The 27,451-nt window shown below is 39.2% G+C and overlaps 1 protein-coding gene across 2 annotated transcripts in view; it reads right to left on the reverse strand.

The window, feature by feature from the left end:
• Positions 1-27,451, reverse strand: part of CHN1 (chimerin 1) — a 151,115-nt gene that overhangs the window by 23,034 nt on the left and 100,630 nt on the right. For both annotated transcript variants that reach the window (XM_054723345.1, XM_008138536.3), the window contains 2 exons: positions 26,571-26,648; positions 2,946-3,030 (listed from right to left, as the gene is read on the reverse strand). In XM_054723345.1, coding sequence (XP_054579320.1) covers positions 2,946-3,030; positions 26,571-26,648 — 163 coding nt within the window. The remainder of the gene's footprint in view (positions 1-2,945; positions 3,031-26,570; positions 26,649-27,451) is intronic.

Here is a 27,451-nt window from a genome sequence, read left to right on the forward strand (position 1 = left end):
TCAGTGGTTGTATCAACCTATAAACCAGGAGGTCATGGTTCAAGTCCCGGTCAGGATACATGCCCAGGTTGCAGGCTCGATCTCCAGTGTGGGGTGTGCAGGAGGCAGCCAATCAATGATTCTCTCTCATCATTAATGTTTCTGTCTCTCTCTCTCTCTCTCTCTCTCTCTCTGAGCTCAATAAAAACATATTTTAAAAACAATTCCTGACAAGTCTGCCTTCCTTGGTGGAGTTTGAAAAAAGAAACCGGAATGAAGCAGGCTGTCTTAGAGATCAAAAGCAATAAATACATCTCTTTTCCGACAGGAGTAAGCTGCCATTTTTTTTTTGGAAGTGATATCTTTAATGTTCAGTAGCTAGTGCATTAGTTTCCTATTGCTGCTATAACAAATTATCACAAACTTTGTGGATTAACGTGAGTTTCTCATCTTACAGTTCTGGAGGTTACAAGTCCAAAATCAGCTTCACTGGGCTGGAAGCAAAGTGTTGGCGGGCCTGTGCTCCTTCTGGAAGCTCTCGGGGAGAAACTGTTTCTTTCCTTTGCCTTTTCCAGCTTCTCGAGGCCTGCATTCCTTGGCTCCGGCCCCCTTCCTCCAGCTAAACCAGAGGCATGGCTCCTCTCTCTCTGACCTCTGCTTCTGTCCTTACATCTTTTCTCTGTCTCTGCCTCGTCTGCCTCCCTCTTCTAATGGTTACACTGGGCCCACCTGACAATCCTGACACTCTACCGTCTCAAAATCCTTAACTTCATCAGAGCCCCTTTTGCCACAAAAGGTAACATATTCACAGGATCTGAGGATTAGGAAGTAGAAATCTTTGGGGAGCCACTGTTCAGCCTACCAGTTACTTTTCTCTGGCTCTTTAAATTCTTAATTCTGTGCATTCTGTTTCAAATAAAGTGATGGCTCAAAGGTCAGGATGAGCCACTTTATATCTAAGAATCCCAACTGTCAATCCAAATGTAATTAGTTGTCATGGAAATCAGAACTAATTGAAATCCCAACCATCCCCACTTTAAAAAACAAGCTGACTTGTTCTTATATTACACATCAACATGGTCCAAATCACACAGACTAATGCTTCTAAGCACAAGATGTAACATAAAATGAAAAATCAAGGCTTTTCTTTCCATTCCTGCCCCTTGACTCATAACAAGAGGTGAGGGCTATTAATGCAGGTGGCTGTGGGATGGAGTGACTCATTTTCTTTCTCCTTTTCTTCATATTATTACGATCATAAGTGTTCAAACATTTCTTTCAAACATGATTTGGGAATGTAGCCTATTGCTAAAGATTATTCATGTGTGTACCTATTCTCTTCTAACAGCTGACTCAGAATTCTCATGTAATGGCCTTCACCCTTTCAAACCGTAAAGAAGACACATGCCAGTAAAAGGGCTTCTGAAGTTAGTGACAGTCATAGAGTGTTTAGGAAACTGTTGCAAGTCTCAGCTGGTCAAGGCTGTGTCATAAAGGCAATCCAGGCTTATTGAGACCAGCGTTCCTTGAACAGGTGGAAAGAATATTCCATTTGCCTTTGAAAAACCACAGCAGTGCCGATGTTCTTAACACCACCACTTCATCAACACTTTATGTTCCACTGTGTTCCTTTCCAGTTCAAAGGCTCAAAAACAGCCTTCCCACTGGTATTTCCTCACCCCGACCCTGGGTAACCACTGGCCAGGATGATAATTATTTTTATTTACTCTCTGGGGCTGTCACCCTCCTGCCTGAGGGAGGAGTTAGACGGGATTGAGCTGAGCCTCTCCTTAGTGGACACCTCTGCACAGGTCAAAGTCAACATGTGGGCGGTCTTCTCCCTCCTTGTGGCGGGTCCTGTAAGCATCTGGCTAGTGATGGATGCCTGGGACTTTTTCATGCCTTAGTGATAATAACTAAAAGGAGGGTGATTTGGGACATTCACATGCAATGCATATTGCACCTGTTATTCAACAAAAATGCAATTTAGAAATAAGGAAAATCATACCCTAGAAGTTTCTGCACATAACATAAAAGATTACATTAAAAATCAGGCCACAAAAGAAATGTAGGTTTTTACAGTGATAGATTTGACAGGATTATTATAGCTATAATTTTAAACTACTTTACTCTTAGTATACACTTTTAATGTTAATCTTCATGCTAAGCGACATGTAAGAAGGCAGTTTTCAGTTTTACAATTTAAATAGCAGAAAGAAACTTATATGACCAAACACTATGTATTTAAAATTTAAGTGGTTATGTTAGAATTTAGAGCAGTTTGAATCAATGACCAATACTCTGTATGGTTGTTATATACAAATGAATTTCACATGGTGTGAATAACTACTTCTTTCATAAAGCATGGTTATTTCTTTATGTGCAAATCTTAAAAGTTTCTAAATTTAAATCTAAAAATACTGTGGTTATGCTTTATAAAAAGATTTGGCATATTCAAAATTTTAAAATATCACAAAATACTAGTGACTAAGTGGTTTTTCAGAATTTGGTAACCCTCTTCGAAGATAAATTCAGATTTCTAAAGCTTCAACTCGATTTCACAAAAATTTAGTAAGGACAATCCAGCTTAACAACTTATCTTTAAAATTCAGTTTCCAAGGCAACAATCATAGGTCCCTGTATACTGTTTTAAAAAAAATCATTTTTATAAATTTAGTTCCTGCAACATCAAAGACAACAGTTAAATATAACTGCCTTACTTGTATCTCCTTTTATCAGACTTTTTGAACAAGCTGACTAATACCAGATCCCTAGTCTGTTGTTCATTAAGTACAAGGTTAAGGGCAGATAAAATATCAATTTCCAAAGTGGCTGCCTGAAAATCCAGACTACTGCATGTGTGTTAAGGGCAAACCAGGGTCCAGCCCATTGTGCATAACAGCAAATCTCCTCAACGCCCTCCTCCTGACTCCTTACTCAGTACGGTGAGAGGGAAGAGCTCTTACCTGCACATTTCACTCCCTGAGCAATGAGACCCCACATGAAGTTGGCACAGTACTCACACCAGTGTGGCCCTCTGAACGTGTGGACCTGAAAGAGAGTAGCGACAAAGTGGCCAGAGGGAAAAGCGAGTGAGGAGGCCGTTTCCTGTAAAGAGCTGACACACACACGAGCCAAGGTTAGTACTCAAGGGACATGATATGGTCACATTCCGCAAAGCCTTAGTTGAGTCAAACTGACAAGCAGTTAAAATTTCTTTCCTCTTTGTCTTATACATGGTGGTAAATCACACCAATATTCTGCAATTTACTTTTGAAAATAATTTCTACATTGGAGTTTTGCAACTGTTCCCTTCATAGTGAGCAGCCCCATTTACGTGTTATGCTGGCATTCTCTGAGCACTGTGGCAGGCAGGAGGAGGGGGAGGAGCAATGCACAGCACGTCTGAGTCCTGAGAAGGGTTTTGCCGGGTGATCCACCTTCTGTCCCCTATGACCACAGTGAGGGCCACAGATGTTGAAGGTGATACTTAGTGACTGGTCACGACTGAATCAGCATAAAGTGCCAATTTCTGTTCAAAACTATTTGATACTATGTTAGCAAAGAGACTGAATGTATTTTAGGAACTACTGTCAGTCAGGAACCGTGTTTTAGCACAGGGATTACTCAGGAACCATTCCAGCTCATAAAGGTTACACTACATTTGAGTCCTTTATCCCTAAGGAAGGAACCCAAAGAAGAAAGGATTCCAGGGCTAAGACACCTATAGGTTTTTACTACCGGTTAATAATGCGGATTTTGTAATCAAAGAAAACCGGATAGTTTCAAGAGAAACATCAAAAGTGCTTTATTCAAAGTAATGTGCATCTCTAGCTACACATTTCCCCATCTTTCAGGTAATTTGTGGATACTGTCCCAATAGAACTTTTCTTGTTTTGAGGCAAATCATTCAGAGACCCAATTTTCCACTTCTTCATACGTTTTGAAGTGCTGCTCAGGAAGTGCATGTGCCAGCGATCGGAACAAGTGGTGATCTGAAGGAGCAAGGTCTGGTGTATATGGCGGGTGGGTTAATACTTCCCAGGCAAGATCTTTTAACGTGTCCTTAACTGGTTTTGAAGTGTGTGATGGTGCATTATCACGAAGCAAAATTACTTTGCCGTGTCTTCTGGCACATTCTGGTCATTTCACGATGAAAGCGTGGTTTAAATTGATTATTTGTTCTCCCCCCCATTTATGCAATCCTATCCTAGCTACCAACAACAAAATCAGTATTAATGGTTTCACCTGGTTTTAGAAGTTCATAATACACCACACCTTCTTGATCCCACCAAACACAGAGCATTGTCTTCTTTCTGAAGCAATTTGGCCTTGCAGTTGATGTTGATGGTTGGCCTGGATCAACCCATGATTTTGTGCGTTTGGGATTCTCAAAATAAATCTACTTTTCATCACCAGTCACAATTCAATGCAAAAAAGACTTTCATGCCATTGAAGCAACATTTTACTGATGACTTTGTGGTTTTCCATTTGTTTTTCGTTCAGTTGATGTGGCACCCATTTTCCTCCCTTTAAAATCTTTCCCATTGCTTGTAAATGATCGGAAATTGTTTGCTGAGCAACGTTAAATCTTTCTGTAAGTTGTTTTTTAGTTTGACATGCATCTTCATCCAATAATGTTTGTAATTGTTGGTCTTCAAACTTTTTTAGTTGACCTGGATTTTTTTTGTCTTTCACATTGAAATCATCACTTTTAAAGCATTTAAACCAGCGTTCACAAGTATCTTGAGATGGAGCATGTTCACCATAAGCTTCCCGAAGTATATGATAACATTTTCTTCAAAATAAAGTAATGAATTAAAACTTCCCTCAAATGCTCTTTTCTTACCACAAAATTCGACATTTTTAAGCGTAAAAGTATCTATGATGTTAATACCTTCAGCAAATTTGACATATGAAGTTTTGAAACTTGCTGTCAATACAACAAAATAGCATACATATCAAATCGCATATATATCAACATATGTGTAACTCCATCTATTGAAAAAAAATCCGCATTAGTAACTGGTACACCTAGTATGTACAGGAAAGAGAAGGCATTCTACCTTAACTCAGGTGAAAAAGTATTGGTCAAATAGGAAAGTAATGAATCCAAACCCCAAACAGAGAATAGAAAAAAATGAATATTATTAGTAACACGATAAGATTTCTGAGCAAATATTGGCTGAAAATGCACTCAAGAAATAAGTTTTGTGTGTTCGTTTGTTTTTTAAAGGGAGAGGGAACAAGGAAGCCACTGAGCTGTATCAAATTACATTTACTTGAGATAATTTCTTATATATATATATGATTTCTTCCTGCAGAAAAACAGTAATACAAGAGCGTGAATATCAGAGTGTGACTATTTGATTCCAACATAAATATCTGCTGAAACAGCTATTGCTAATAATGAAATTCACAGCTAAAATGGTCATTTTTACTGCTCTTCTATTTATGTATCAAATAGGTCTTAGAAACCAAGGCAATTTATATATATATATAATCATTTCTTCAAACTTAAGATGCTACTGAACATAAGACTTATAGTAAATGTAAGTGGAGCAAAAGTTGGTTTACAGTTCATATGGAAAAATAATACATTAATAAATAATAATACAAGAATAAACTTTTGCACACTCACAACTATAAATCTACTTTTGTCCTACCCTGTATATTCCATTTAGAAAAACTGTGTCAATAAAATTATGACAAGCCACTGATTATAAGACAAAAATGCCAATTCTGAGGTGTTAAAATGAAACAAAAGTACATATTAGAATCAATGAAATATGGTCTATCAGATTTCAAAATACTACTCCTGGAAAACTACCCATATATGGCTGCAGTGGGTAACCTGGGGTTCATTCCAAGCAGGTATGTGCTCGTAACTCTGGTTATTGCCAAGTGAGCTTGAGTACTAAGCATCGTGTTGATTTTGGAAAGAAGGCACAATCCCTTTTATGTCTTTGATGGGAAAGCGTCAGGAATGCAGACACAGTTGCTTCTGGATTGTTAATGATGCTCAGAGTCTGCAAATTGAAAGTATTTCCTGGAGTTCCTGAAGCAGAGTCCAAGATCAACATTCAGATAGACTGGGATGTCCTTGTGTTGGTCCATGTTCCTCTGAGTGAATGAAACTGGATGAACTATGCAACCCTGCTTCACTCTGAAGAGAATGAGTGACATAGATAGCTCTGACTCATAAAAAAGGTTAGAGAATCTTATATAAATAGCTATAGAACTGTGAGGTTATTTTTAGGAAAGTCTTTGGGATGCAAACTGGCTTCTCAGTTGCCAGATCTCAGGGTAGTCCAGTCTCACCTAACTTGGTAAGGTTAATAAGAAGGGACTGGAAGCCCCACTTCTGTACCTGCCCGTTAACTCATGATTAAGGGTCTTAATGTTACAATGAGAGCACAAAGTAGATCACGTGAACTTACTTTATAAAGGGCTCTTGCAAATAGCACTGAGATGTTATGATAGAACTAATTCTCTACCTCACCTTCACAGAAGAAAGAGTGAATGTGGCATTTTGCAAATCTTGGCACATTTCTTCGTATTCCACTTCCTGAAGGGTGTAACTGTCCAAGCAGGCCCAGTGTCCTCTAATTAAATGATCATACAATTATCTCAGAAAGCAATCTTCAGGAAATTATTTACACACTTCCTTCTTGGACAGCTTTTTATAAAGGTATCCTGAGCAATTTGGGGATGGTTTTATTGTTGTTTTTAATTTTTTTGGAAAGCTGCTTACATAGCTCTCCAAGAAACTGTTCTACAAATTAGCACCAAAATACCAGAAGCTTACGAAGCTTCTATTTGTACAATAGGGTTCACCTAAATTCCCTTTTGAATTTTTGTATCTAAAATTCATATTTCTTAAATTTTGTTTTGTGACCTCTATGGCTCCATGACTGGATGGCATTAGCAAAAAACTGAATATTGCAGCCTTTTTCTCTTTTTTATTTCCTTAGAGGTCATCCAAACAGAGACTGCATTAATTATTTTTATTATTCATGAACACTTACAGTGATGACACATACAAAGATAAAAAGGATATTGGCTCAAGGAATGCGTTGTAGGTTTCTCCCTTTAAATACGCTGCAAAAATGCTCTGCTGACAGCGCCTACCAAGTGTGAAGGAAGGGGGGGAGGGGCGCTCCTCAGGCTTGAGTAGGGTCAGCCAGGTGACCCATGGGGTGTCCCTGCTGGCACATAGGAAAGGCGGGGAGATCAAAGGCACAAAGAATGAGCGGAGCAATATGTTTAGAGAATTCCAAGGAAGGGTGGGCGTGGAAATGACTGGCATGGCAGGAGATGGGCGGCAGACAGGGCCTTGTCCATGTCTACAGATCAGTGATGGGCAACCTTTTGAGCTTGGTGTGTCAAACTTCGCCAAAAAACGGAGCATAACTCGGGTAGTGTGTCACTTTGAGGAAAAAACATTATTTCGCAAATGTTTCATCCTCAGGAGCAGCAAATGTTTTATCCTCGGCATGCGGCCGCCTCAGCGGTCGCGTGTCACCAGAAATGGCTACGCGTGTCAGTGCTGACACGCGTGTCATAGGTTCGCCATCACTGCTACAGATGTATACTCTGCCTAGTGAGCAATGCAAGGCCACTGATGATATTTAAGGGGAGCGACACCGTCAAGGAAGGGGGACAGGCTGGAAGAAGACAGATTGCGGAGGATGCTACGGCAGTGGTCCAGGGGATAGATGACACGGATCTGCACTTAGGCAGTGGTGATCAAGAGAAAGGGATGAAGAGTTTTTTGGGAGGCAGAACCAACAGGGTTTGGAGATGGGAAGCACCTGGGCTAACAGTTAGGGTTTCAGGCTGGTGACTGGGAGCGGGCGAGGGGTGATGGCATTAACAGAAGGAACAAGAGTAGAGGAGCAGTCTGGGAGGGAAGCTGTCAGTAGAGCATTTCTGCAGTGTATTTAAAGGGAGAAACCTACAATGCATTCCTAGCCAATATCCTCTTCCTCTTTGAATATGCCATCACTTACGTGTTTGTGAATAATACCATTGGAGGGAAGGGAATGGCTGATTGAAGATTCCTGGGAAAGAGGAGGTAACTACCTCAGGGAGTAAGGTTTCTGAAGGCATCAAAGGGCGATGGGACCCAGGGCAGAGGGATTGGCTCTGAATTAGAGGAAAGTTACTTTCCCCCTTCTCTGAGCTCAAAAAAGAGGAAGAGGAGAGAGGATGGCTGTGGAGGAGTGCGGGGGGCCTAGAGGCCTGAAAGCTAAGGAAGTTCCTAGTCTGTAGTCTCCATGCGTTAGCACGTCGGTTCAGTTACTAAGCAAATGAGGAGCTGGGGGAAGTGAGGAACAGGAGCTGGAATGTGCCAGAAATTCAGAGACAGGCTGGCTGAGCTTGGAAGCAAGTTTCCTTCCTGAGGGGCACTAAGTCATACTGTAACAGTGTCAAGTGCATTCAAGAAAAAGTGACAAATACTTTGTTATTAAAAGGGTGACTGTGCTAAAGTCGAGCTTTAACTATTTCATTCTGCATGTAGTCTTACATAATCGGTGATGTTTATATCACATATTTGCCAATTCAGAAAAAGGTCTCTTAAAAAATCAATCGGGCACATTCTACACGGAGAAGAGCTCTTGGGCTGCCCTGCTGTGCCAGCACCATGGAAGCAGGTGCTGCTCCCGCAGAGGAGGCTCAGGGCACCGACGCCTGCCGACACCTTTGTTTAGTATTCATGGTTGTATTTTGATTACCTGTCTTAAAATGACGAAATCAGAACGTAACTGGCATTCAAAATATAACAATTAGAAGATCAGAAATTGCACCTTGGAGATTCTTTCTGCTTGGGAGGATGCTAAGAAAGAACCAGGGAGGCATCTGGGAGAAAGGAGGTCTGGAGTGGTCTCCAGGGGCTCAGGGCTCCGGCCAAAGCCTGTGACTATGAGAGACTCCTGCTTGGAATGCCCCACAATGCAACAGACAGCCCGTGGTGACCTGCAGCTGGTCCGCGTTCAGGGCATGAAATCACTGATGTCTTCATAACCACACAACCAGCAGGCGCTCGTTAAGGAACACTTTCCATGTGTCATTTTAAATAGAATTTTTATTCTAAATGGCTCTCGACTTGTATGTTTTCATGTTTGTATCTTAGTTTTCCTGTCTCTACTTCTCCAAGGCTGTCGGCTCTTTCTCTTTCTTCCTCATTCCCTTCTCTCTTTTCCATTCAATGATTCTTAGTGTGAATGAGGAAATCTGATGAGAACTTTGCTAGCACTGGATGTAAATCAGGAAAATCTTCCTCTTGAAGGCCTTTTTTAAAAAACTTCACCCCTTTGCCACCTCCATCCAACCCCTACCCCCCCTCCCTCCAGCCATCACCACACTGCTGTCTGTGTCTGTGGTTTCTGCATGCATGTTCTTTGGCTAATCCCTGGACCTTCTTTCATCCAGTCCCCCCACCCCTCCCTTCTGACAGCGGTCAGTCTGTTCCATGTATCCATGCCTCTGTTTCTACTTTGTTCATCAGTTTATTTTGTTCATTAGATTCCACACAGAAGTGAGATCTTTTTAAAAAACACACACACAAAAACAAACTTCTGACTTCTTGCCTGTGTTTCTGATAGTTGAGGCTAATGGGCATATTCTTGTGATGACTGAGGTATTAATAGCATCTTACTTTATCCTATGACATTCACTAGTCTGTTTCTCACAAGCTGCCTGTTTCTGCTGTTTACTGTACCACCTTAATAACATGCACTGCTTTATAGGCGGGAGCCATGGCTTCCTTTAGAAACACCACTACGTCTTCCTTGGAGTCATTTAAACAAATCATTCGATCAATTTACTGAAAAAGGATTTCTTTAGGGAGGCTGTTTTGGTGAGGTAATACAAAAGAGCCATCGGCTTCAGCATAAAACAGTATCAGTGAGGTCAGGGGTGGTCCTGAGAGCCAAGCAACCTTGTGAGTTGGCCACTGCCATCTTTCCTGGGCCACCTCCAAAGATTCTGGTGCGTCAGTGACAGAGTACCTGGCATGAATCATACCTTCATGAACAAAGGGCATAGCAAGGACTTTTAAAGCACTCTTCTCTTTTGCAACCGGAGAAAAGACAACTTTGTTACCATGACATTGAGATTGCTTTTCACCCAAGAAGGACTCCTTTCAAGTTAATCACCTTAGAAAGAGATGAAAGACTAGCTTCATTAGTGGACCCCGAGTCTGTCACAGAGAAGGCACTGGCTGGAGCCAGGCTGAGAGGGACAGACAGGGAGGGAGACGGGTGGACTAATGAGGGGCCCCGTGGCACAGGCCAAGAGTGTGTGCCCCCTGGGCACTGACCCTCGTAAACACTGAAGCCCCTCTCAACTGGAACTACTGTTGTACCGACCAAAACCCTGGCGTCTGCTTCCCATCATGTTCCTGACATTCACATCTCCAGCTTGAACGTCAGGAACAAACAGGGGAAAGGAAATGCATGCTGTGGAAAGAGAAAAAAAACCAGCCCTTCTCGTTCTCCCTTCCATAACACTACCTCTGGAAATAAGCATGAACACAAACAGCCAAAGAGACTGCCTGCAAAGCCTGCTGCAGACGCAAATGCAGATCAGGATGGAGGTGATAAGAACATTAGGGGAAACGAAATTTTGCCTGGGAAGGTGGGAATGAGGTTCGGCTGCCGCTCTTCATTCCGGAGGCTCTGATGAGTCAGTTCTGCAGCATGGTATTGGGCGAGGAAGGGAGAGAACAGATGATCAAAACCAAAAAAAAAAAAAAAAAAAAGAAATGTAGGTAGGCAGACAGCTGGGCAGGAAAGGCATTTTCCCTTTTTTCCCCATTTTATCTTTAGGGCAATCAGAATTATCTTTTAAGTATCCAATTTTAGTCTCACCAAGATGGCTTAATTTTGATCCAAAGGATTTGGAATTTAGAATTTTGGTACTAATTTTGCCACTTCAGTCAAAGTATTTTGATTATACTATTAAACCATGAGAAGAGAATGCTTAACATTGGCTATGATCATTAGGAACAAATATATAAAGCTGTGTAGGGATTCCCTCAAACAAAAGGTGGGGAGGGGGTACTTAACAAAGGACTGGTGTATAAAACAGTACCTTAAGTAAACATGTACAGAAAAAATAATTACCAATTCCAAGCCTACACCCCATTCACTGTAATACTGCATTTACATTTCCTTATGGTTTCCTTAACATGTTAAGCGCCCAGCCTATTTTGTCTTCCGGACAGAAAGTATAGTTAGTGTCAGTCACCGATGACTGACTGGGCGCTTAATGTGTTAAGGATGTCCCTATCCCCTCCGTCCCTATCCCCATTCCTCGCCTGTGAGGGAGAAATATCTCTAAAGTGACAGCTGGGTTAATGTGGTGCAGACACGTGAACTTGCTAGAACAGCGGTCGCCAACCTTTCGGACCTCACGGACCATGGGTTGGCGACCGCTGTGCTAGAACACTTAGGTTCTGGTGCCAACATACACACAAGAGTGGCCCCTGACACACAGCCATCTGCCTGAAACCCAGGAATCACGCAGTGGAAAAATGGAAGTTCTCAAGGCATTCCTTTTATTTATTCTGATCACATTACAAGGTACAGATTGTATATTAAATACTATAACCATAAATATAACCAACAATGCAAAAACAGTTGCATTTCAATATATGAGTGTTTAAAGTATTAGGAAACTCATAATGTTTAGACTTTCAAAAAAATAAGTTTCAGAAGCAATTTTTTTGTTGTTGTTAAAGGACCTCTGAGAACTTTACCTCTAAAGTGAATCATGGTTAAAGTTTTAAAATGTCGAATGCCATAACCTAAACACTTCTACATTGAAAGTTTAGTTTCACTAGTTGAATAAATTTGCACTGAAATATGAGTAGTACAATATCAATACAGTAAATCAATTCTCCTAAAGTTTTAGTATGGGGGTGTAATAGCAAAATAAAATAAATGAATTCACTTGGTTATGCAGTAAGAACCAGGGTACAATCCACAGCTCAGTGACAGTCTGTACCCATGTTTCACATACTAAACTGAACACTGAGAGACAACAGGCTCAGACCAGACCACATGATCTCTGACCCATGATTCCTTAAAGCCAAGTAGGTACTAATATTGACATTTCCACACAACCAGGTTTTAATTTCTCTTTGTCCTGGTTTTAAATCTGTCCTCTAAAGAAGTGTAATCTTTTAACATATTATGTTATGAATGGAAGTATTCCTATAATATATCAGGAAAAAGGTTTGACTAAAATGCACAAGAAATTATGAAACTATGTAGCTTAAAAAACCCTCTTAAAGCTCTAGTAAAAGAGATCCAGATTTTCTCTATTGTTTCTATTTTATTGATCGCTGCTCTTATCTTTAGCATTTCCATCCTTCTGTTGCTTGGTTTAATTGGGTCGTCTTGTTTTTTATTCTTAAGATAAAGCTTAGCTCTTTGAAGACCTTTTCTTTCTTCTCCTAAAATAAGCATTTTAATGGTAAAGATTTCACCATATATATTACTGTGGCCACATTCCACGAATCTTGATATGATGCATTTTTTAATGTTCCTTGCAATTTCTTTAATCCATGAAGTTATTCAGCAGTAAGTTGCTTAATTTCTAAATATGTGGGAAGTTTTTCAGATATCTGTTATTGATTTTGAAATTAATTCTGTTGTGGTGAGAGATTATGATTTGTATGATTTCAGTCCTTTTACATTTATTGATACTTGTTTTATGGCCTGAAAAACTGTCTTGGTGAATCTTCCATGTTCACTTGAATAGTATGTATATTCTGCTGTTGCTGAGAATCTATAGTATATATAAGAGCCCAGCAACCAGAATGACCAGAACGACTGGTGGCTATGACACGCACTGTGGCAGCCAACCGGCCTGATCTGGGCCCCAATTGTCTCCCCCCCTTCAGCCGGCCTGGCCCCCAATTGGCCCTCAACATTCCAATCGGGGGCGGGGCCGGCTGGCCAACCACCCATGCCCCCCCCCCCGCCCCGCCCAATGGGCCCCCATTGGGGCGGGCCAGCTGGACCCCACCCGTGCACAAATTCATGCACCAGGCTTCTAGTATTATATAAATACCAATTAAGTCAAATTGGTTGATACTGTTGTTTAAGGCTTCTGTATTCTTAATAATTTTCTACTCTATTTGTCTATTTGTTCTACCATTGGGAGAAAAGTAGGAACTCTCCATCTATAATTATGGATTATCTATTTCACTTTTCAATTCAGTTGTTGATTTATGTAATTTAAATCTTTATTATTAGGTGCATGTAAATTTTAAATTGTTATGTCTTCTTGATGAATTTTATTCCCATTATTTCTTGTCTAAAAACTGCATTTAATATAAATATAGCCACTCTAATTTTCTTTGAAGTATTGCCTGGTAATTCTATACCTTATTCTTTTTGCTTCTCTGTGTATTTATATTTAAAATAGGTTCCTTATGGGTAGCAATTAGTTGGATATTGCCTCTTTATCCAATCTGACAACCTCTGCCTTTAATGGGGTGTTTGGACATTTCCATATAATATAACTATCAGTATGACTGGGTTTAAGCCTGCTATCTTACTTTTGTTTCCTATATACTATTCCATTTGTTCTTTATTCCTTTTTCTCTTTCTTGCATACTTTTGAATAAATTGCATAGATTTTATGAATCCATTTTGTTTCCACTATTAACTTATAACTATTATTTTTTAAAGTTTGCTTTAAAGTCTACAATATATATCTTTAACTTAACAGTCTACTTTCAAATAATATTATACCACTGCAGGTACAGGTATAGCATCTTAGTATACTTGCACTCTCCCAACCCCATATTTTATGCTATTGTTGTCATATATTTTACTTGTATAACTATATAATGCATCCCTATTTTTGTTTTAAACAGTCAATTATCCTTTAATGGCACTAAAATGAAGAAAACACAAATTTAACACTTACCCACATGTTCACCATTTCCGGCATTTTTATTCTTTTGTATAGATCTAAATTTCCATCTGGTATGATTTCCCTCTGCCTGAAGAACTTCCCTTAGTATTCTAGTACTATGGGTCTCCTGGTGATATTTTCACTCAGCTTTTTTTTAAAAACATTTTTATTTTGTCTTCATTTTTAAAAGATGTTTTGCTGGATATAGAATTCCAGGTTGGCATTTGTTGTTGTTGTTGAGTACTTTAAAGATGTCATTCCATTGTTTTGCATAGTTTCTGATGAGAATTCTGCTGTCATTCTTTTTAAAAATATATATATTTTATTGATTTTTTACAGAGAGGAAGGGAGAGGGATAGAGAGCTAGAAACATTGTTGAGAGAGAGAAACATCAATCAGCTGCCTCCTACACACCCCCTACTGGGGATGTGCCCGCAACCAAGGTACAAACCCTTGACCGGAATTGAACCTGGGACCCTTCAGTCTGCAGGCCAATGCTCTATCCACTGAACCAAACTGGCTAGGGCTCTGCTGTCATTCTTTATTCATCTGTATGTAATACATATTCTCCTCTCCCCAACTTTAAAAAAAACAAACAAAAAACTTTGTAGGAGTACCAGTGGAAAAGGCAAATAATTTGTTTCTTCTGTTTACGTATTTTTCCTACATTGAAATTATTTTTAAAGATGTTAATACAGAAAACAATAGTATAAAAGTAATTTCTCTTCTTTAAAAAATTGTTCACTGTATTCTTGTGTGTGCAAACTTAAAGTCCTGTAAAACCATAAAACTATAAACACATTAAGAAGCTGAAATGTGAAAATAAAATTTAAGAGAAACTGGACACGTTTAATATCTAAATCCTAGAGATGTCCTCTATAAATTCATTTTGTTATATATGTGAGGGATGAACAACTTCACTTTTCAGGCTGAGGCGCATATACGATGGTGGTCCTTTAAAATTATGATGGATTATAAGCAAAACGTTTGTTTGCAATTTTGGAAAAAAATGCTGGACCCAACTATGATGTTGAATTTACTGCTAGCTCGCGTTGGTTTAAATAGATGAGGAGGCTCAGCAATGCTGGGCAACTGCCTTGTACCTGCTTACATGTGTGCGCACAATCTCACGTTCTTTTCCTCTGTTTCTCTTTTATGTTTTTGTTAATCCTCTCCCAAGGATATTTTTTTTTCTATTGATATTTAGAGAGAGTAGAAGGGAGGGGGAGAGACAGAGAAACAACGATGTGAGAGAGACACATCAGGGATTGAGCCTGCAACTGAGGTACGTGCCCTTGACAGGAATCGAACCTCAACCTTCAGTTTGAGGGCCAATGCTCTGACCACTGAGCCAAACCATCAGGGCCTCTCTGTTTCTCTTTCTCTCTCTTTCCTCCCAGCCCTGTTCCTCCCTCTCCTTGCTTTTGTTATTTCTTGTCTCAAGCTTTATCTCTCTGGATCTCTTTTGACCTCTGCTCTCCCTTCCTCCTCCTCTTTCCCTCCTCCTGACATCTCTCTCTCTCCAAAGGCACCTCCCTCCAGAGCCCTCCCGATTCCCCAATGTGTGCACACACACTTTTATATACTGTACTTTTACTGTACCTTTTCTGTGTTCAGATATAGTTAGCTACACAAAAGTTCTTCTTCTGTTAGAATTGCCTAAGGTATGTAGTACAGTAACATGCTATACAGGTTTGCAGCCTTAGGAGCAATAGGCTATATATATATATACCATGTAGTGTGGGGTGTGTGGTAGGCCATACCAGCTAGGTTTGTGTAAGAGTACTCTATGATACTTCTACAAAAATGAAAATGCCTAATGATTCATTTAGCAGATCATATCCCCATCATTAACTGATACATGACTGAACCTTCAAATAACTGTTTTGTTCCCTGGCCCCCCATCACTGCTCCTTTTGACTCCAATTACACTTAAGCTTCATTGTTTGATACTGTCCCACTGATCACTGATGCTGTGCTCATTTTTTTAAAAACATTCTTTCTGTCCTTCATTTTGGATATTTGCTATATGCCTGCTGGTTCACTAATGTTTTCTTCTGTGGTGCCTAACATGCTGTTAATACCACCAGTGTATGTTGTTTTTAAAAATAATTCTTTATTATTGAAAGTATTACATCTGTCCCCTTTTCCCCCACTCACCCCCTCCAGCCCACCCCTGCCCCAGGCCTTCAGCACCCTATTGTCTGTGTCCATGGCCCATGCATATATGCACACAGGTCTTTGGCTGATTACCTCCCCCCTGAGCTTCCACACTTTGTTCCATGCTTCCATGTCTCTGGATCCACTCTGTTCATCAGTTTATTTTGTTAGATTCCACATATGTGTGTGCTCATGTGATACTTGTCTTTCTCTGACTGAATTATTTCACTTAGCATGATACCCTCCAGGTCCCTCCATGCTATTTCAAAGGGTAAGGATCCTTATTTACTGCTGCATAATATTCCCTGGTACAAATGTACCACAGCTTTTTTTATCCACTCATTTACTGATGGGCACTTGGGCTGTTTCCAGATCTTAGCTATTGTAAATTGTGCTGCTATGAACATAGGGGTGCATACATCCTTTCTGATTGGTGCTTCGAGTTTCTTAGAATATATTCCTAGAAGTCCACCCAGTGTATTTTCATTTTAGATATATTTTTCATTTCTGGAGATTTCATTTGGATCATTTTAAATAGCTTCTATTTCTTTCCTCACTGCAGCCTCTGGCCTATGCTAATTTAGTTATGCTACTAAGATGCCCCTTTAGTACAATTCCTCATATATTATGATGTCTTTCCACCCCTACTGGTGGGCAAAAGTATTCTCCAGCCCTGGGTGAATCTCATAATTATTCAGCCTACTGCTTTCTGATGGTTTCCTCTCATGCATGTGTAGGTAAGTACTCAAAGACTGAAAAAGATTCCAGAGCTTTGTCCCTCAGTACTCTGTCCCACAAATCTTAGCTACTTTGCCTCACCAAACACCAATCTCTGTGTCCTCAACTTAGCTAGACCTCTGGGCTTTCCTTCGATTCCCCCTCCATTTTGCTGTGGCCTGGAAACTCCCTGTAGGTAGGAATCAAGAGCAATCTTAAGAGTCATATTGTTTGTGTTCCTTCTTTCAGTATCTGTTGTTCAATGTCTGACTACTGTTTTACATGCTTTTTCTGGTGTGCTATTTATTTAAGATGGGAAGGTGTATCTATTTCCTCTATGGTAGCCAAAAGTGGAAGTTCAGATTATATTCTTGTTTCTAAAACTAATGTTTTATGTGAGCTTGAACCTTTGATTTCTCTAGGCTTCAGTTTCTACATGTATAAAATAATGTTCACTTACTCAGCAATTCTCAATGTCCCGGATATAGGCTGAGCTGCTTTAGAATTCCTTTGTCACTGTGCTCTACACGCACATCCCAGCAAAGTGTTACATTAACACTGTTGTATTTGGTAGGTTGTACACTAGGATCTTGTAACTGGTGATTTCATTTGTCATTTTATGTAGTGGGCATTTCTTATTTTTGAATAACAGTCCTGAATCTATGTGAAACGTATGGAACTGACCCTATCCCCAGTTCCAGGGGAGAGTATGTGACCTAGATCTAAGCCAATAAGCACATTCTGTTCTCCTGAAACTAGAACTACCGGTTCAGAGAAGGGCATCCTATATAATAAAAGGCTAATATGCAAATCAACTGAACAGTGGAACGACCAGTCGCTATGACGCACACTGACCACCAGGGAGCATCCGCTCAATGCAGGAGCTGCCCCCTGGGGGTCTGTACGCTCCCACAGGGGGAGCGCAGCTCAGCCAGAAGCCAGGCTCACGGCTAGTGAGTGCAGCGGTGGTGACAGGAGCCTCTCCCGCCTTCGAGGCAGTGCTAAGGATGCCCGACTGCCGGCAGGGAGTGGGCCTAAGCCGTCAGTCAGACATCCCCCAAGGGCTCCTGGACTGAAGAGGGCGCAGGCTGGGCTGAGGGACTCCCCCGAAAATCGTGCACTGGGCCTCTAGTGTAAGATAATTAAGTGAATGCCTGCCAGGCCCAGACCCTTTGCTCAGTCTCTTATTGCAGCTGACTAGCATCTGCAGTATACAGACATGGAATCTCTACCAGCACCTTGTCAGCAGTAGGAGCCTAAAAATGAAGATGGAGCTTGGAGACAGAGTTCTGTTGGCATTATTAAGCTTCTGAGTCAACTAACACCAGACTTTTCCTATAACTTCCCTTTTGCCTCAGAGAGCATGGGTTTGGCTTTCCAGCACTTGAAATGGAAAGTCTCCTATCTGTTCCATCAAATGGTAAATATCAGTCATGGGTTCCAAATGGAGGATTTAAACAGACACACTGAAGCAATGTCATACAATTTTGGAGAAATGAGCTGTAATAACAGCCATCAAAGCAAAATCACATGCTTCCTAGAGATGGCCCTTCTCCTTATGAACAAGGGCACTATCCAAGCTTGTGGGGCAGAGCCGCAAGCAGTGATTAGGGTGTGGCACATGTGAGAGCTGGGACTCCAAAGGGAATTCTACAAAAGAGAAGGAGTGAGCCTGACAGTTTAGGCCCGATTTGGGCAAATCCATTCACACTGACAGCCAAAATGTCATTTCTAATACAGCAGACTGTGGGGCTATCACCTAACATAACAAGAAGCCTCTCATTCCCATGACCTAAAAGTGGATATATTATTTTCTTTTTAATTTTTACATCTGGATAACACTTTTAAAAACACACCCAAGTTCTATTTTTGCTCCTCAAAGAATATAAAATACAGAAAATAAGCAGCTGACTATGTTATCCAGAAGTGCGACACTATTGGGCTATTTCCCCTTCCTTTTCTAGCTTTCCTATTTTGTAACCAGGAGAATCTTAAGATAATTTAAGAAGAGTAAACCTGGGAAAGAAAACTACTGGTGTTTATCAGAAAAATAATTTGCGGTGGTTTTCCCAGATAACATCATTACTGTGGTAAAATATTTAAGAAAGAAAAACCAATATTTGCATATATTCTCTTTAATACATCTTTCTTAGACTTACATTCCGCTTCCTTTTTGTATATTGATATCTCTCTTCTCTTTGGGCTCTTTGATGAAGGCAATGATATTTTTGTGTCATGTATTATTATATACAAATAATGAATGCTGACTAATGATAAGTATACTCAGATAATAGGGAACTTGGCAACATAAACAATAACTGAGGTAGGATATTATGACATGTACATATTTTTTAGGCACATGCTTTGGCAATCTTATTGAAGTTACAGTAGGCTTCAATCCTAAGTTAAGACTCTGTCCACTGAGGAATTTTGACATAGTGAGTCACAAAGACAATGAAGTATGATAGTATAATTTGTCAATTAAGGTTTTGAAAAATAGAGATATGAAATATTACATATGCATCTCTCCCATTAACTTACAGAATGAGCAGGATAGAATTAAGACTTCCTCCTCAGTTAAATCTGGAAGGGGAGAATGGATATGTGATACAAGTAACTATAAAAGTACCAACATGTCCCAAATGTAAGAAAAAAAAAATCCTTGAGGGTTAGATTATTGTGTGGATACAAAAACTAAAGTATTAAAAAAACAGAATTTTGGAAGAAGTGACTTTCTGAAATTGTGTGTTCGTCTTAAGGTGTTTAAAAGTAGCAACCCTACATCTTAATTTCAAAGGCTGGCCTCAGATTTCTTCTTTGTTGTTGTTTTTTGTAATACTAGAGGGAGAGGGAGATAGAAACATTGATCAGCTGCCTCCTGCACACCTCCTGTTGGGGATATAGTCCGAAAGCTGGGCATGTGCCCTGACTGGGAATGGAACCGGTGATCTCCTGGTGCAGGCTTGCTTTTAATTATTTGGTTTTTAATTACATAAAAGAAATAGTACACTTAATATGTTTTACTAACAGCCACCTAGTGAGAAGGACAAATTTGTAAATCTCTCCCCAAATTTAAACTACTCGATAATCTTTTTAGTTTGTTTTTTTTAATTCCACAAAAGGAATAGGACACCCAATAAATTCCACTAACAGCCTCCAAGTAGAGAAAAACAAACTTCCAAATCTCTCTCCAAATTTTAAAGCAACAAAAGCAAAAACAGACATGCAGGCTCCGTGTAATGATACATTTTCTGCACAGCAAAGGAAACAATCAGCAGCGTTAAAAGGCAACCTAATGCTGGATCACAAGGTAGCTATGTTTTTAATTTTCCGAGGAACTTCCATACTGTTTTCATAATTGATATACCAATTTACATTTGCACCAACAGTATTCAAGGATTCCCTTCTCTCCACATCCTCATCAACACTTGGTATTTTTTTGTCTTTTTTAAAAATAGCCATTCTAACAGCTGTTGATTAGTGATATTGAGCATCTGCCACTATATAATCTTCTTTTGAGAAATGTCTATTCATGTCCTTTGCCCATTTTAAAATTGGGTTATTTGGTTTTTGCTACTGAGTTGTATGAGTTCCTTATATATTTTGGACATAAACCCCTTCCCTTATCGGATATATGGTTTGCCTGTATTTTCTCCTATTCCTTAAGTTTCCTTTTCGCTCTGTTGTTTCCTTTGCTGTACAAAGCTTTTTAGTTTGATATAGTCCCACCTGTCTTGTTTGCTGTTGTTGCTTGTGCTTTGGTGTCATCCAAAAACACATTGCCCAGACCAGTGTCAAGAAGCTTCTTCCTGACGGGACGGGCTGGAAGAGGTCAATGGGGGAAAAAGGAGGACCTCTGTAATACTTTTAACAATAAAGATTTTTTTAAAAAAAGCTTTCTTCCTGTTTTCTTTCTATTGTTCCAGGGCTTATATTTAAGTGTTTAATCCAATGTTGAACTGATTTTTTTGTATATGTTGTGAGATAAGGGACCAATTTCATTCTTTTGCATGTGGATATCTGGTTTTCCCATATCATTCATTGAGGAGACTACTGTTCCCCATTTACTATTCTTGGCAATCTTGCTGTAGATGAGTTGACTGTAGATGCATGGACTCTTTTTTCTGGGCTTTCTGTTCTGTTCCATTGGTCCATATGTCTGCTTTAACACTTTTAATTACTATAGCTTTGTTCTTGCTTAAGATTGCTTTGGCTATTTGGGGTCTTTTGTGATTCCATATGAATTTTAGGATTGTCTTTTCTATTTCTGTGAAGAATGTCACTGGGATTTTGATAAAAATTGCATTGAATTTGTAGATCACGTTGGGTATAGTGACCATATTAATGCTTCCAATCCATAAAATCATGGGTTTTTCTTGAGTTAAGTATAGCATCTTAAAATTCTCTAGTCCCATAAAATGTCTGTGAAGAAGCGTAAGCAACTATGTACCAACCAACAAGAAACTTGTGACATGTTTCTTTTTGGATTATTAATGGCAGGCAGTAACCTTCCCAATGATCTTAATAATCTAGATTTGCACTCGAAGGGTTATAGCCCGTTCCCCAGCCAGAGTTACGAACCATAAGGACAGACAGGGTTGAGGGCCGCAGTGCTGCGGGGTAGCATGGAGACCTGGATGAAAGTGCATTCTGAGTCTGTGGGGGGGTCCTCAGCAGCAGAGGCAGACTAGTGCGTGTTCATTACTTCTGGCTTCCACACATCTGCTAAGTATTCTATCCGAGAGCAGCAGAAACACAATGCCCACAGAGACTTTATAGATGATCTTACCCAGTCAGCCTTCTACAAGTCTGACTGCCCTAGGCAGAAATAATCCCCCTCTGCACTAATCTTTATTTTTATCTTTTCTTGCAAGATACCCACATTACGAATCAGGAGTAGTGCCTGTGTATACGCGCACACACACATAACTATTGAAATGTTAATTTGGGGCACTCATGTTTATATACACAGGAGAAGCAAAGATGAGTGACCTTATTGCTGAAGCTTAACAATGAGACAGTCCAGGTTGCCTTTTCTATTTTGCCATATTACACTTAACTCATTTTATATTACTCTTAATTCAAAACAATACTGAAACTTCTAAGCACTTAAAATGTGAACACAGATACTCTCATCAAATATAAGATAACATGATATTTGGGGTTTTATTTCATTAAAAAAATTCACATCAATTTGATTTTTAAAAACAATTTGATTTTTTAAAACCATTTAGAACAACACAGGTCTTAAGATTAGAAGAATCTACTTTTGTTTTGAAATTTCCAGCTGCCATGAGAAGTGGTTTCAAAATAACCACCAAGGTCCCCCATGTCATGTCATGTCATTTAATGGGTGCTTTCTGAGCATAGATAAGGCATTTTACTAGATGTGGGGGACAGGAGAAGGAAGATGGAGATAGGAGGAGGGAGGTTCAGTCCTTGAATCTGACACTTCACTGACTGCTAATATAACTAGTTGTAAAAAATATTCTTTCATATGTAGTTTATTTTTATTCTTTTAAAAATCAGTATTAAAAGTTGGTTTCTATATGGGCCTTAATAAAATTTTAGTAATGGAAGACAATATATTAACAAATCAAATGCTTCTCATTATAATTGAATCAGAGAATTTTCAAGGTATAAAAGAACTTATAGATAATTTAACTCTAAATGTCATGCTGCATCTAGCTGTTTATTTGTTGGTTCGTTTTGTAATCATTCTTAAATGTGAACCAAATGAAAACCACAGGGCTTGCATTTGTCTGTATCCTCAGAAGAAAAGGCCACTTTGAGCAGGAGTGCTGGTCATCCCTACCCCTCAGTTTCCAAACCACACAATGTCTGGTCTGTGGGCCAGGATTGACGGGTTCACTATTATTGCTTTATCCCAGTGGTCTTGAGTCAGTAATTTTACTAAATATTACAAGGTTCTGCACTTGGATAGAGTGTCAACTTGAGGACTGAAGGGTCCGGGGTTCAGTTCCGGTCAGGGGCACATGCCCAAGTTGCAGGCTCCATCCCCAGTAGGCGGCGTGCAGGAGGCAGCCTATCAATGACTCTCATCATTGATGTTTCTAGCCCTCCCTTCCACTCTAAAACAAACAAATAAATAAATATTACATGGTTCATGTTAGAGTGTTTTAATTGCAGTATCAATTCACATCTCAGGATTCATTGCTTGCATATTATCTGGGCAACATTAAATCTATTATGTTACAATCTAATTTATATGCAGAATGCAAGTATCTGAAACTCTAAAACCAACCAGTCACCACTTCAGACTATCTTCAAGATTTTTAAGTATCTACTCACTAAAGTTCTTCATGCTGTTTGCTTTTTAATTGTTTAATTTGCCTAAGTAGCCAGGTTTCTGGTGGTGGTGTAATCATATGCAATCTTGATTTTATTTTATAGAACTATCTGAATTAAACATACCAAGTAAAACATAGAATACTTTCATTTGGAGGGAGTAAAAGAAATATGGAGGATTTCACTGTATTCTGTGAGGCAGGAAAATGCAACTGCTCTTACATAACTAAGCTGCCTGAGAGCTAAGAAAGAAGCAAGAACTGTCTTTGGCCCCCACAATCATGCCAGAGTTCTCAACTGCATCATGACCGCTATAACTGAGCAAGAAAACAGTCATGGTACGGATTTAGGGGTAATTTGTAATAACAAAAATAGTGACTACCACCATGTCCCACACATTCCCAGCACTCACTTTTTCTGATGCAGAATCAGAGGCTTAGAGAGATGAAGTCATCTGCCAAGGTCATACAAATAATGAGCAAGCTCCTGAGGGCAAGCTGGGATGTAGCTATCATTCTATGCAGAGAGCCTCCTACGAGGGTACACTCACTGCTGGTGGGGTGCCTGTGTCTTCCTTTTAATGTCAGAAGTTTCTTGTTTAGTTTAAGGTCTGCTCCAGAAATTAGCTTGCTCTCTTGTTCTTGTGTTAGGATGGGGGCAGTTCTTATGACAGGCTGATCCAGGAGACAGTTAAAATTATAAAGTTATGTTGACATCTTACAGATTAATCATTTTTTTAAGTGGTACATTGATTTTTAAAATGATGACCCTCCCCCAAAAGAGATAATGATCTTTCTTGTGATCAATTCTTTGTCAAATCCTTATTAAGTAACAATAAGGGGGCAAAAGACTATGTTACATAACACAGCAAAATGGGAAGTGTTCCTGTTTTGTTTCTATTCCCTTAAAAAAACAAACACCTGTCTGGAGTTAGGCCCAGTTGATTTTTTTTTTTTTTTTTGGATTTCACCAAAGGTATAAGACACTCTTGGCTTCACTCTCTGAAATAAGGTTGGGCAGCTGTTCACCACAGAGCAGCATTACATAACAAGGCAGTTCAAGAAGCAAAAAAGAAAACCACACTGAAATGAGGCTTTGGTGAGTGGGCTTGTGGTGAGGCAGAATACACTTTACCAACACAGGAAACAATCAATGGCAAGGCTGCGTGAACAATTATTATGTAAATGCTCAGGGTTTTTCCCACAATAAATCTCCGCACTGTATACACTTACATATCACAGCAGTGACCTTCTAAGTGAACGTTTGTGTGGGAGAGAACTGCTGCCAGAGGCTGAGTTCTTTTGGGGATGTTCTTGGAAGCCAAGTATGGAACCCCCTTCCGCCCCCCACACTCTTTAATGATGCCACCCTACAGAAACATTTTTAAATAACAAAGAGTAATTTCAATGGAAAGAGTCAAGTTCTGAGACTTCTGACCTTATTAGCAGCTCTAAAAAAATATGTAATGCAACTCACTATCTAACACAAGTTCTTTCCTGAGCATGTTTGTTTTTTTTTTAAACAGTATGCTTAAGCTGCTTTTAATATTTTAGGTCCAGAGAAAAAAGCAGGCTTCTGCTTTTTTTTTTTTCTTTCTTTAAGACAAATATCTTTAAAACAGTTTGAGTACCAAGCTAAGAGTCACAATTGGCCCCAGAGTCAGCACTTTCTGGCTGTACAAAATTTCCTCATTAAAGCCATGTGCTAAATTAAAATAGAGAAATTACTGGAAATGCAACCAAAATATAGAGAATATTTAGAATATTTTCTTGCTCATGCAAATCCTTGAAAAGACCTACTCTTTGTCTTTAACCAATACTGACAGAAAGCATGTACAATGAACTTGACTTAGCAGTGAAATGGATCCTTAATAGGTCAATCTGTTCCTGCTGAACACACCAGAGGGTACATCTTTGGAAATATTGTATATTTTAAAATCTCAGCTATTTCTAAATAGTATGATTAGTTTCCTGCTTAAGAACTATTGTCATTTAGGTTCCTAAGCATGAAACAACACATAAACTTTGTATTTGCCAAAGGATTTATTTGGGATCATTTTCCTGATCAATATCCTGTAAGAACAAGTTCTATATCATGCAAGAAGAAACTGAGGCCTAGTAACCTTTATGTGCTATTTAGGTTCATAAATGGAAGATGTGGTTGAGACCTGATACACATACTAAATGGTCTCAGTTTCATTTTAAATCAAAGATACTGGCTGAAAGGCAAGGTCTTAAGATTAAAGGAGAAGAAAATGCTATTTGGTTTATCTTGAAATATTAGCAATCTTTACATATCCCATACATTCTGGAATTTATCCTGTAACCCCAAATGGTCTGAATATCATAAAAGTCTATTCCTCACTATGAAAAAAACAGCATATTGCGAGTTTTGTATTTAGCATTTAAGTAAAATAAATGCCGGTGTTATAAATCAGGATGAATGGCAAATTTGGAATAAAGTTTCTAACTACAGATAATGGTGCATTATATCTGCTGAATAAATTAATAAACAAATGGAAGAATGGGGTTTCCAGCTTTATCATCTTTTGAAACTATACACTCCCAACATCAAAACTATGAAATTTTCCCAACCTAAAAATATTTATGTCTCAAGAACTTCAGCTTAAAGTTGTTTAACTACTGGGAAGTTACTATAGAAATGCCAGTGCATCCATTCATCCATTAAGTGTAACTGGGTCTCATGCATGGCCTCACACTGTAAGTCCTTCAAATTAGGTTGCAAAGGACTGAATTTCAAGTCCGAATGTCACGCTATAAGTAGAAGCAAGATCTACACACAGCTTGAATCACACATATCATTTTGACGAAAGATGATTAAAGTATAGTTGGTAAAACACATTAACAATAATTTAGAACTACACATACACAAGGTGAGAACAAACACTCAGAAACTAAAGAGAAGCTGCTCGTGTCAGCAGCATCAACATTCCCATGGTGGTCAGTCTCCTTATATCACGGCCAATTAACTAACGGAGGAGGAAAGACAGAAACTATGGGAAATGCAGACCATCTGCTCAATCCAGATGCAACAGCACATGACTCTTTTAATGACTCTTATAGCCAAAGCTTTTAACCACAAACGAACAGAGATAAGATCTAATCCTCTCACAAAAAACCCAAAAAAAGATAGTTAGACATATTTATATCACAAATAAAAATAACGCCAAAATCATTAAATGAGACCTTTCAAATATCAGTCAATACTTTTACCACTGAAACACACAGAGTAAACAGAATACTAAATCAGCATTAGAGAAAGCGGGGTTGGATTCTATTAGTTTTTTTCTGTTTAAAAGCATAACACATCTTCATTCTTAAAATAGCAAGAACGTTTTAGTTCAGTCATCCTAGTGTTAAAAAAACATCAGCAGATATTCCTTTAATATTGTGTAATTCAAATAACGTGCATTTTCTTTCTTATAAGAAAAGGTTAAAAAATATTCTTACCTTGAAATTGTGAACCTTTTCATATTTTGGAATTTGCTCGTTTTCTTTCAGAGTTGCTCTTCTAACAAGTGATGTCAACTGTGAATAAGCAAAGAGTTTCAGAGGTTGCCAGATTGTCACAGACGACTTTTGAGAACCCAGTTTCATTCCCAAGGCTGCTATCAATAAATCTTGCTGACGGCCCTCTTGTTTTGATTTGCGAGCTGCAGCTCTGTTAGTTTTCCTACCCGACCAAGACTCTTTGGATGGCATTTTTGGAATTCACAGGAAAGAAATAAAACCTATATTAATCTATGTCTGTCGATGGACTCTATTCAGCTAACAAATGAGCATTCTGCCAGCCAGCACAGAACCCTAACCTACAGAGAGCTGCAGAGAAACATCACAGAGAGGTGGAGGAGGATGATGAAGCACTTCTTAAAAAGAGGTCGACTAACCAGAAAAATTCTTCTTTCTTCCTTTTTTTTTTTTAAAGGGCTCTATATTTAAGCTTCTGAAAACTTGAGTCTGAACAGAAAGAGTCGATGCTAACATACGAAACATTCAGCATCTCTCTGTCCCTTTTTAAAAGCCATCCAATTTTGACAAATGGTACATTTCTAAAAGCTTTCTTCCCTACTGAATATATTAACGTCCATTCTGAATGAAAGATGCCTACATACTGCCTGCAATCAGTTTCTAGAAACAGATACTCTGTGCAACCCTGAACAGAGGGTGGGGGAGGGGAGGGATTTGACAAGGAAGGCTGGATTAGACTGGTCACCGTAAGAAAGGAGATAACCAATGAAAATCAAGCAACAGTATTTAAGTTTTGTATTCCTCAACTCACTCTGTTTCTCCCTCCTCTCATGCAAGATTTTCTTGCTTGCTCAACGAAAACA

This window comes from Eptesicus fuscus, chromosome 11 (assembly GCF_027574615.1).
Source record: "Eptesicus fuscus isolate TK198812 chromosome 11, DD_ASM_mEF_20220401, whole genome shotgun sequence".
In the NCBI taxonomy this organism is placed as follows: domain Eukaryota; kingdom Metazoa; phylum Chordata; class Mammalia; order Chiroptera; family Vespertilionidae; genus Eptesicus; species Eptesicus fuscus.